Raw genomic sequence first — 12,916 nt, forward strand, 5'->3', positions numbered from 1 at the left:
TTACTAAATGTTTCTGCTGCAGCTATTAACTTACATTGAAAATCAAACATTGAATAATTTTTCTGTAAAATTTAACAAAATTTTTGTGTAAACATTAGTTCTTAATTTCTTAACATATTAGTACATAATATCTATAAACTCAGATCATTAGATTATCAGATAGGTTTGGCGCTGTACATCTATGCTGTTTTGCTGTGACATGCTGTTTCCTTGTTCCCTGTATAGTTGATTTATATGGTTCATTTCTATATTATTTCATTACAGGGCATTATGCAGTGCCTGAGAAAGAGATTGTGAAGTCTGTAGCCCAAGAATTTTTTTTCCTTCCAGAAGGTTTATATGTCAATAAACATAAATCAAGTACATTTTTAATTTTTAAAGATGGACTATAAAAGCAGTGCTGTATTTGTTTATGCTGATATTGCAATTAAATTATAAGGTAAATAATTGGACCTCCTGGTGAAACATTGGATCTTTACATCTCTGAGAAATTAATCTGGTGGAAAACATAGGATACCATGAGTTTGAAAATGTGCAAATACAAAACCGCCAACTAAAAAAAAGACACACCTTACATAATTTATTGGTTTTATCTTAAATAATTAAAGGAAAGCTAGTCATTAGTTACAAATTCAAGCAGGTGAGAACCTTGCCAGCAGAGGGAGTAGTCCTGTCTTCCGTCAGGCTCCCATCACTTTCCCACCTGCCTCAGCTTTTTTCCCAGCCAGTCTCCCATCTGGACCTGGCTCTGTCAGTCTGTTCCTGATGACAGGCTATAATTTTATACTCAATATGGGATTATTCTAAGCTGATTTTAAACTTTAGTATCTTTAACCTACCACTGCATCCCACACATCAGCTGGAGGCTCTGTTTGATATTTGGATATCAGCAATTGTTTCTCCAGGCAGGGTGTGAGCTTTTGGACATCCGCGAATTGCATTTTAAGGGTTTCATGTGTAAAGCAGTGAGCAAAAAACTTCTGATTTAGGACGCTACTCATAAAAGATTTAACAATACAAGTAAATTTCCATGTGAATAATTTCTATAATATGAAACTAGATGATGTATAGTTTATTAAAACTAAAATTAATTTTGAATATTGTGCCATTAACTGTTCATCCTATTCATTACAGTATTTTGTTCAGTCCATTTATAAGGGTTTTCAGAATGATCAGTTTTTTAATGTTTAATAATAGCATACCAAAAACATAAAACTGATGTAAAAAAAAGTTCTGCAAAAGCATGTAGTATTTGAGACCAGTGTACATGTAAATAATATTTCTGAAAATAACATCATGTGTTATTTAAAAAATGCTTCAGTTTTAAGCCAACAATTTCACACCAAAATTTAGAATATTAGTATTTGATCACATAGAAAATATACAAAATACAGCTCCATTGCTTAATCTTAGTAAAATTTGGCATCATTCTCAGCAGTTTCTTTTGCCCTTGAGGTAAGCTACTTTGTGGATGTGTTTTAAGCATTAGAAAAAGGAGCCAAAATATGTTTCTTTTATGATTTCCCTACATGAATATTGGTATACAGTACTACCAAAACAATGTTGCATTTAGAATGTTTTAACTTACAAAAGCCTCTCCATATTTTAAAATTAACTGTGACTTTGAGTAAAGTTCAGTATTAAATCTGTAAAAGCTTAATTTAATACCCTTACTAAGATATTAATATTATATATTAGCATACTTTTTATTAAAATTATATTTTTTCTTAAACTCAAAATAATTATGAATATCACTGTTTCCCCACTGTCAATTTTTTTTAATCAAATAATAATCTAATCTATAGAAGTAAGTGGCAAGTCTGGGGAAGGTGAGGGAAGGCATGTAAAAAGCTACAAACTGTATAACTGTTTTGATTTTATTATTTCATAAGTTTGATTTCAGTTGAATGGAGAACTTAATAAGCATGGGAAAACAAATACCTCATTAAATATCCCTAGGTTTATCCTTTCATTCAAGCTTTTTTTTAATTACATGACCTAGAAAATGTTATGAGTTGTAGTATGTTTGTGTTTCTAATATCTTTTTTCAGGATATGTTATTATAACTTGAGCTGTTAAGTAAAATACTTGCTTTTCTTGTGGTGACTCCCTCCCCGCAATAGACACACACATCATGTCACATGGTAGGGTCAACCATAAAGTAGCATAAATATTTCTATTTTAACTTCAATATTAACTTAATAGTGTTTTTCTGCTGTTGTAGTCCCAAATCTGATGCTTGCCATACTTGAATGGAGCTCTGTCCTTCATATAGTATGTTTTCTCTCTTTCTCATTTGAGTAACCCAAGAACTTATTCTAATTTGAGGCATTGCATAAATGCTTTATGTCAGTTGATTTATTCCTTTCAGGCTTCTTGATAATTAAGTGATTGGTTAATTACTTTTTAACTTTCTTGTTAAAATCTTTCCTGGAAGTATATTTTGTATTGGTGCAAACTATCTCTTTTATGTTGCTGAGGTAATTAGGTCCCAATAAGGAGGGAAACACTTAGGGTTTGATATAGTCTGACTGTTACTTGGTTACTCTGAATAAGTATCTCAACTATTTTTATTAGAAAATGAAGGGAGCTTTTGATGGCAGTAGTTGAATTTTTATTTCTTAACAAAACAAAGTTCATGATTTTGACTTTATGAGCTTTGAATTGGAAAAGAGCATTAAACTAACCTTCCTTTATTTAAAATCCATTTAATGGATTTGGCGATTCCTAATAAAAAGAGGTTCCCATTCTGTACAAACAAATAGGAAACATTCTATAAAACCAAACAAGAAACAATCAAAACAAAAACTCTGTAAAGTTTTTCTGTGAAGTTAAAATTGGAATAAGAAGGTAGTCAACTGGGCATTCTGATGTGCCTTTTTTATCTGCAACATCATTTGACATAATTTAGATTTCAGTAATTAAGAAATTGCATTGCAACAGAAAGTTTTAAGAACCTTTTTGTAACTTAACACAATGCTATTTGAGGTTGCCAGCAAACTCTTAAAACTCCTGGACCCTGGCTCTCTTCTCTTCTGGCTTCCCTCCTAGTCATGTCTTGGCTACTGTCCAGAGCTGACAACTTTCACCCAGGACTGAAGGGGAGATTTGTCTAGTGTAAGAAAGATTTTTGAGTCATCCTAGATTTTCTCATCCAGATGGGCAAGTAGGAGGGGTGGCAGTATCATTGTGTATATGTGGGTGATATCATTATGCCATGCATGCAGTGTAGCAATTAATTTACTCATACTTCTGAGTTCCAAATATCCTTCTTCAGATGTTCCTTACTGGAAACTGTATTGTATTAACTTCAAAATTAATACAAAAGTTATTCAAAATTTATGTCTGAGTAATAGATGCATAAATACCTTTACTTCTCCATTTCTAGATATACATATACTGTAGACCAAAAAGGTTTCACATCTTAGCTAATAACATAAAAACACTTTTATGTTATTAAAATCTTTTAAGATGAAAATATAGAAGTTCCAGTTTCAAGATCTCTGCTAAAATCATTATGCTAAAGTTGTCTGAATGTTTCAGGTTATAATAAGGCAATTTATTATCCATAATGTGTTCTTCCTAAAGGGAATTGTGATTATTATGCTTTTAAGGGTTTTTAAAAGCAGTTGATTTTAGATTCTTTTAAATAAATTTACCTACCTTTATTTAAAAGACCATTTAGTATTCATGCTATGATTTGAAAGACCTTTTGACGAGAGTAGTTTTAAGATATGATTACATCACTATACCACACTCCCTATGAACCTTGGAGATAAAGAAGTAACATCAACACTATTTGAACTTTTGAAAAGTAAGTACATTTACGTGCTCAAATATCTTTTATGCTCTTCCAAATAACTGGAAGACTGAAATGAGTTTATAATTAAGATAAAGTTTTATCTCATTCAGAAACTTAGATGTTATTTTCTTGTACTTTTTATTTTATAGACATTTTTCAAATTCTATAGAACTTCCACAATTTTGTTTGCCACATTACATAAACTGTTTTCCAAAATTGCTGTGCAGAAAGCAGTAAAGTCGCTGTTAAATGTGACTTATTTTATAGAAATATTATAAAGTTTATTCTTATTCTGATACTTCATAGAAGCTTTTAAGATAGAATTTAATTTGTAGTTTATAACTGATGTAGATCTATGGAACTTAGGAGCATAATAAATATATTAATGAGTTTCTGAGATTTTAAAATCTAGGCTATCTATATATTTTATATTAATTCATTAGTTTTCCTCTGCAAAGTAGACAGTTGTTTCAATACCCCACAAGTTTTCTTAAAAAAACTTACAATGTAGACAGATATTACAGGAGAAGTAGTTTATTTAGTAAATTTTAAGGTTAAAGTAAGGAAAGAAATCCTCTTTGAAATAAACAAATGTCAAGTTGACCACTTAAATATGCAGGACCTTGCTTATATCCTACTAGAATGGAAGACTAAATCCATCCTTATACCTTAAAATTTCTATTATTCATATCATTAAGAAAACCCTAGTTTATATCACTGAAATCCTAATAGTTGAATTCCAACAGAAATTGAATTTTAGCTTCAGCTATTTAGATACAAAGGCTTAGTCTTCTAGTATAGATAAAAGGAAATCTGACCTTTTTGATTAAGAAATATTGTCAGTAGCCTTTATAAGTGCTTGTTCATCTGAGGGTCCATGACAGGAGTACTCTTCCCAGTTGAGTTTATCCTAAAATGAAATGATAAGAGTCTGCTGGTTGTTATCTAAGATCCTTCTTAATGGGAGAACCACATGGTTATTCTTCTCCCACTTGTTCTCACCCTCTACAACCAACTCAGCCTTACCCCACCCCCACCCCAACATTGTTCAGTACTCAGCACAATGAATCATTTTCAAGTTGACTCATTGTGAACTGTCTCCCAGCTGTTGGAATGTCTGGCAGACATTTTTGTTTGGGTGAAGAATAACTGGCTGAAACCCAACCTGGATGAGTTTGATATAATGGTCTTTGGCTAAAGAAATATTGAGAGGAGTGTGTTTATGGCCTCTGAAACCCCTGTTATTCCTGGAGTAGGACCATCCCCTGTGGCATAGAACTGAAAGTAAGGGATCAATCTGGATTATTTTCTCACCATTGAATGAAAAATTGCCTTGGAAAAAAATAGGCATTTCCAAATGATGTTTGTTTTTCTATACGTGGTGCCCCTGTGATTGAAAGTATTAAAGACAATTAAGGATAATTATTTTTGCTGCTTCCTTTTAAGAGTTCTAATTCAAAGGCTATAATATTCTTTTTATAATATACATTTCTACCTACAGAGGAGTTTCAAAGTACTGTCCTAGATGTGAGTTAACTAGTCACTTTAACATAATATTTAGTGACAAATTACTGTATATTTCAAACCAGGTAGTATTGACCAGCCCTCTTTTATTTTTTATTCTTATGCAGTCTTTATTAAGAGGACTTAAGAAACAGGGGAATACCCATAAGTTCAATTGTCAATCACATTTTCAGAAAGTGAACGTATGATTGTATTTGGACTTTTCTTCTATAGGGATATAGTATCAGACTCTAAGTTGTCTCAGCTGTTTTACGTTTCCCATCCTTCTTCAAAAGATTAGTTTTAAAATGTAGACATTACCAGTGTGTAAAATAGGAGTTTCAAAGTTATCAAAATTTTAAAAGCAACAATTTTTTTCACTTATCTAGATATCCAGATCAAACATTTTTCTAAAATGTTATAACCTTTAAAATAATTTACTAACCTATCACCCTATCAAGGGTTATAAGGCAGATTGAATGTTATTAAATAAAATAATTCAAGAAAACCTGAAGAGTATTAAATGGTTATATTTTTAATTGTTATATGTATTATAGCCTTGAAATTCTGGGTATTTTAGAACTATCGATATTTAAAATGTGATGTATTTTTATATTACATTATATACATTGTGTACATGTACACTATATTTTATAATGTATTGTTCAGCAGTACTTTTGGTTCAGGTCTGATAGTGTTGGGAAGAAATGGGGGACTACTAGTCTAGTGCTGGTCGTCTAGCACCTTTTCTTTGCCTTTATTGTTAACCCAGAGCCAAATAGCAGCATCTGGAAAGAAAGAATGGAAGACTCCAGAGCTAGTCATGCTGCAGACTCTTAGCTGCAGACCCTTCCATGTTTCTAATATGATAACAGAGGACCTCAGCTGTTACAGGGCTGGGACCTGGTCCCAGCTGACAGATGATAGTGGAACCTTGTCTTCCATATTCTACTTACTGTATACTGCTTCTGAATCCTAGTGTTTATCAGATTTTTCAATGGACAGTGGGTAATTTGAAAACTAATAGTATATGAAAATAAAGGTAGCTTCGCCTCTTAAGAGAAAAAGTACTTAACGTTTTCTACAAAAACTAAGGTACACCCCCTCAGCTTTTCAAATTAGAATAGCATACCTTCATGGGCTGGAATTTTCAATTAAGGGCTTATTTTTCATCCATTTTCCTGCCCATGGTAGCTTTAACTTTGAAGTTATTTCTCTATGTTGATAGTATGTGTTCTGTACAATTTGTCATTGAGATGACATGACACTGCCTAGATGCTAATTTTAAGTATAACGTGAGTGTTTTGTTTCCTTGTTTTACAGAATAAAGCAGTTATTGCTCGTGTTACAAACTTGTCAGATGCAGTAGTTGGTCTGGAATCATTTATTGGTTCTGAGAAAGAAACCAACCCATTATATAAGGATTATCATGGTAAGCAATACCTTTAAGAGTGAAAGGGGCCTGTTCTTGTTGCCTGGAAGAATCTTGACAAATATCTACCGTCGTGTAACATGAATTTTATTTTATAATAAATCTGTTGTTAAATGTTTTTCCTTCCTGGCCAGTTTCTTATGGCAGTTTATCACCAAGCTACATTAACTCTATGAACCATGGTAACTCTCTAAAAAGTTTCAAACCCAGATACTAAGGCATGGATCAGTCAGAGGTACATTTTGTACCTAAAGTTGCTGTGAAATCAGTCATACTTATTAACCATATTAGAAATAAATATTATATTAATTATAACAGCTATATATAGTGGTTTATACTTTACAAAGCTTAACTGTATGATAAATAAAATTCATACAGTATTATAGTTAAGAAGTCCCAGTCAATCACATTTTCAGAAAGTGAACATCTTTTATTATATTTGGACTTTGTTCATTTTGTTGCTGGAGTTATAAGCAAGTTTAAAGTATTACTACCCTAGTATAATCGCTGGTCAATTAACCAGGCTTTTTACTTTTATTTTTTGAAGCTATTAATAATGTTTTAGTCATTTGGTTAGTTTGGGGATTTTTTTTTTTAAATAAAAGTTTCTATATAGAACTGTTGAAATAGGATAAGTTTAGTAGTTATTCTTATCTTAGCTCTAAACTGAATATTAAGTGAAATGAAGTCGCTCAGTCGTGTCCAACTCTTTGCAACCCCATGGACAATAGCCAACCAGGTTCCTCCATCCATGGAATTTTCCAGGCAAGAATAGAGTGTGGTAAATAATCGATTTTTACCTGTTTTCTTTTTCTGAGTAAATACTAATTATTTCTATTATTATTGTGGAACTGCTAACTTCCATGGAAACCTTAGTTTAAAGACTGAATACCTTATTTGAAGCCTGCTACAAGATCGTGTAAGATTGTGATCATAGGACTGTGGCAATTTCTAGAGTCTATCAAATAAAAAATTATAAGATACTTATAACCACCAGTGCTTTGAAGAATCGACGTAAAACTTTTTAAAAAATAATGAAATAGCACAATCTAATAGTCAAATATTTTTTAAAAGGCTAGAAAATCTAAACTATGAACACAAAGTATGTAAAATAATTTACCTCATGATCATTGCATAAGAGTGCGTTTGGTATCAGCCCAGATTAACCCTCTGTATTATTCATTTACTATGTTACTGTTTGCTTTGATAGAAAGAGAACTATTCAGATTAAACTATTTCCCTTTCTTTTTCTAAAATTTATATTAAGCTGTAATTAATGTATAATATTATATTAGTTCTAAGTATAGAGCATAATGTTATATATATACTGAGAAATTACCACAGTAATCTTAGTTAGCATCCATTACCACACATAGTTACACCTTTTTTTCTCTATTAATGAGAATTTTAAGGTTTACTCTTTTGGCAGCTTTTAAATTTATGATATGGTATTGTTTATTGCTCCAGGACTTAAGTATCTTATAACTGGATAAAATACTTTATTATTTACATTTTCTTTTAAAACAACTCAAGTTAAACATTACCTTTATAAGTTATGTCTGAATATCATTTATAAGTACTAGGAGTTTATAAGTTTAGTATAATATAAATGATATTTTATATTCAAAAAACATTATTTTGATTGAAACATTTCAAGGAGTGAAAAGCTTTCATTTTTTTGTACTGTACTCTCTGGACTGATTATTTTTTCTCCCACAGATTAGTGGGTGGTTCTGATGATGAGTAAAGTTTCTGTTAATAAGAAGGACCTGAGAATCACTGATACACTCTGTAAAGCCTCCTGATTTAATAGTTAGCTTAACAAACACTTGCAAGGTTAAAATGAGAAATGTGCAAATGTATGGTGTGATTATTTCTAATATATTTTACTAAAAAGCTCCATGTGGGATATTTTTAATTTGTATGTAAAAGCTATCTCCTTAATAACACTTTTTACATTTTCTTAAGTTTAAAAAATTGTCAGATTTTTAGTGACATTTTTGAAGAGGCCATTTATAATGGAGATTGACCTTTTTAAACTAACAATAATACATTATTAAGCATCCAAATACACACACACACAAAAAAAAACCTATATATTGTACTAGTGAAGCAGTTACATAAATAAGATTTATCTAATTTGTTCAAATGTGGCTTTGCCTTCTTCCCAGTGTTGAGGGATCAATGTCTTTGGAATGGTGATTTTTAAATATGGGCTGAGTCAAGCAGAGAGATGCACTGGAGTCTTCCATGTCTTCATCTGTGGTAAATGACCCTGAGTTTAGTCAGAAACTGCATTAAGCTGCACAAAAACCATCCAGTGCCCTTGTCAGAAAAAATTAGCAAGTGTTTTTGCTGACAAGAGGCCAAAGCTCACGGTTTACCTAGCACTGTTACAAAGCTTATAACAGCTCCATAAAGGTCTGACATGCCACAGAAATGAGTGTCTTGGGATGGCGTGAGGGTTAATGTTTGATCCTAGAGTGTGCTCTGAAATGTAGTTTCTTCAGTGGTTTGTTCAAGTCATTAATAAAGTGAATAAAATGAAATACTTTTCATTAGTGCTTCACTGATTATCAGTAACCCATAAGCCTTGTTTTGCTGGCTGCTTACTGGTGCATTTAATAAAATAAAGATCACTCAGTGGTGCCGTGGGCAGCACGCAAGGTGATAGCCATATTTGCTTACTGTAAATACAAGAGAAAATCACACACAAGCCAGCTGTAGTTTTGACAAGTATTAAGATCCCTCTTTACATCTGTACTTCTGTACCAAAGTGCAATTAGTTTTCCTCGCACAAGGATTTCTGTTTATCTTATTCTGCCTGATTACTTGAGTATAATCACACCATTTGCTTCATTGCTCCTGGTAGTAAGCTCCAGTTTTAAAAGGGGGAGGATGCTTGTGTGTAAATTTACAGAATTCTGCTGTAAGACTCTTTAATTTATGCATCCAATGACAGCGTGTTTGAATTTTTTTTCTTTTCATTTCCTTTCCACAAGGTCTTATTCATATACGGCAGATTCCTCGGCTTAATAACTTGATTTATGATATATCAGATGTCAAAGACTTAGCTTTTAAATTAAAAAAGAAGCTATTCACCATTGAGGTAAGAGAGAATTTTTATGTTTGAGTTCATAGTCTTGAGGTAAAAGTCTCTCTCTCTCTCTCTTTTTTTTTTTTTTTTTACTTTAATGCAGTTCATAGGAGATATTTCATGCTTTGGCTGTTCTTTGGCTGTAACAGAATAATTTATTTTAGACATTCTTTTTTATCTTTTATTCTAATGGTATATCAGAAGGGTACAGCAAAAATGATTTTCTTTTAAATGTCTGTTAAAAAGAAAGCTCCAAACTTACATGGTAAGTATGATATGCATATTTCCAAGGCATTCAAAAGCATTTTTAATTAAATGTTAATGAGCTGTGCTTATTTATGTGTGGAATGTGAATGATACCCACAATTGTGTATGCCGAAGAATAGAGGATTCTTATCTACATTCTAAAAGCAGGTTTCTTTACTATTCGTGAAATCACCATTCTGCTTTCTGTGCTGAATAAAACAAAGTATAATTTACACTAGTGTCTTTAAGTAAATTTCTACAGAAACTTAAACATTTTTTGTGACTTTTATGCCAGCAATAGTGACAGAAAGTAGTAGTACAAAAGATTTATTTCAACTTAATCTTGTTAAAGAGCAAATGAACATAGCACTATTAAGCAATTAAAGTTGATGTATTTATTAATGAAATAAATGCTCAGGAGAGAGAGAGAGATGGCTTTTGGGTGATGTGATAGTTATCAGTATAGTCGGTGCAATTTTTTTTTTTTTAACAAAGACATAAAACAGCCAAGCAGCCTTGACAAACCATTTTGTTTAATCTCTTTTCAAATGAAAAGCTCTTAAGCAGGCCACTTGTCTTAACTGCTTGAAACCATAAAAAGAGAGAATTGCCACCAATAAATTAGCATATTTTTAACTTCATCACCAAATGATGGTCAATGTGGCTTGGCACTGCTTTGGTGTTTGGGACTTCACCCTTAAGTGACCATTCTGGCCCTTTTTTGACCCTCTGCCCTCTTTAGCTGGCCACTTGATAAGGTAACTTAATGGTTCTCTCTCTTTTTCTCTTTCCCTTCACATTTGCAAGTAGCACTAACCTATAAATCATTGTAAGGGCCCTATCCAGTGACAAATTAATGTGCCCTCCTCCTAATTAATGGTCATCAATGTCCTTAATTATCTAATCCTATTGAGAGCAGTTAATAGTTAATCAGGCAGCCAGTTCTTCAAGCAGGTCATCTCTGCAGGAGTGTTGGAAGTTTCTCATCTGGGGATACTCCCTTCAAAAGCCACTTAAAGCCAAAAAAAAGGAGAGTGTAGAAATAGTGATTCTTGAGCTAATTTGCCTTAGTTCTCGAAAGGAACCATTGAAATGAAACCCAACACTGTAATTGTTCAATACTGCTTCAGTTTTTCTGACAGAATGTTGAGTAATTTACCATAATACTGCTAACACTTTTAGAGGGATAAAGTTAACAGTTGTTAACATCACAAGGAAAGCATGCCTCCTCATTTTCTTTTAGGTCAAATTTATATATTTAATGAAAGATGTAAGATTTTTTTTCTCCATGTGGCACCTTTCTCCCAAGATGAGTATTCTGATAAGCAGGACTAAGGTATCATGTCTGTCACCATACAAACTAAGCAACAAGAATCCCTAGGGAAAAAAATATTGCACCTGAGAAGATGGTTAGCACAGTAATATGAATTCATCAAAATATGAATGCTTATTCCCTCCCTCTCTCTCTCTCTCTCTCACACACACACACACACACAACTGAGTCTTTTTTCATTGGTGATAAAGGACTTATATAATGTCAAGTGGGACCTCTCCTTTGAATAACTTTAAGTTCTCATAGTGACTATATGTTGCCACTGGAGCTGATAAAAGGTCTAGGTTTCTCTTCCATTACTCTCTCTTCCCACTGTTCTAAACTAAGAGAACCAATATAATTGGTCACCCTATAATTTGGAACCAGTATTTGAAAACAAAACACAAGTAGGTGGTGGTTCTTTTTAAAGTTAATACTCAGTACAGTTGATCAAATCCTTTACCTTTTGGGCTTATAACCTAATGAATATGGTTTTTTCTTAAGTATAAAAATAAAAGTGAAACATATTCTAAATAACTTATTTGTTTATGCCATAACATTCAATTTAGTAAGTAGAAAAATACAATTAAAGAATCAAAGCTAACAGAAGTACATACATACTGGATAAAATCATATACTTCACAAAAAGATTTGGTGCTTTAAATATAGCACTAAATTATATGTTATAAAATACATTTGGAAACAGGTAGGAAATCTTCCAGGTGCTGGAAAGATTCCTTTATCAAGTGACAGTGTTTTAATATGCTCAACAAATTAATATCTTTTAAATCTGCCTCAATATTTAAAAAATGAGGAGATGTGCACTACATTAGTATGTAGTTTGAGGCTCTAATGTGCCAGACATTGAATCCATGTCTTACTTTCAGAAGGAAAGGTGGTTTTAGCGGGTAAAGCAAAAATAACTTAGTTCTGATTCCAGGCAGGTAGATTTGTTACATGTTGGAATTTACTGTGAGTAACATGGTCTCAAAAGGTGGCACAAGTGGAAATTAGGGACAGAAGAAACAAGTAAAAACCCTCATGCCTATTTTTATCATCCCTTTTCTTTGATTTATTAAATCATTGCCTTTTTTACATATGAAAACTGAATATGTTTTTATAACAGCTACCCAGGGCCTCTAATAGGTAGAACAACTTTAATCAGTAATCTCTAATTTCTTTGAGTGATTTGGAGAAGGCGAAAGAATATTTCTTCCTTTTCGGAGCATGTATTGGTATTTGTCCAGATTCAGGTGGGAGCATTTGTCTAATCACAGTAAATTTTTACTGATACTTAGTATTTGTCAGTTATAAAGTTGTATAAATTAGCCCCCCTACCAAAACAACAGCAGAATCATATCTATAGTAACGACTCTAAAATCCTGGGATGCATTCTGAATAAGTAAAAGAGAAAGTTTAAAGTTGATTCAACATGGCTTCAGGTTAAAAGAAAAAGCTTTCCAGTTCTCTGAATGTTGATAATCTTTGTAAATCATACATAGTAATTCTCTACCAAATATGATT

At 32.3% G+C, this 12,916-nt stretch overlaps 1 protein-coding gene across 1 annotated transcript in view; it reads left to right on the forward strand.

Moving 5' to 3' along the window:
• Positions 1-12,916, forward strand: part of ELP4 (elongator acetyltransferase complex subunit 4) — a 245,967-nt gene that overhangs the window by 107,536 nt on the left and 125,515 nt on the right. Inside the window, exons 8-9 of the mRNA XM_040258946.1 lie at positions 6,629-6,737; positions 9,740-9,846. Of these exons, the coding sequence (XP_040114880.1) occupies positions 6,629-6,737; positions 9,740-9,846 (216 nt within the window). The remainder of the gene's footprint in view (positions 1-6,628; positions 6,738-9,739; positions 9,847-12,916) is intronic.

Source organism: Oryx dammah, unplaced genomic scaffold (assembly GCF_014754425.2).
Source record: "Oryx dammah isolate SB20612 unplaced genomic scaffold, SCBI_Odam_1.1 HiC_scaffold_17, whole genome shotgun sequence".
NCBI lineage: Eukaryota > Metazoa > Chordata > Mammalia > Artiodactyla > Bovidae > Oryx > Oryx dammah.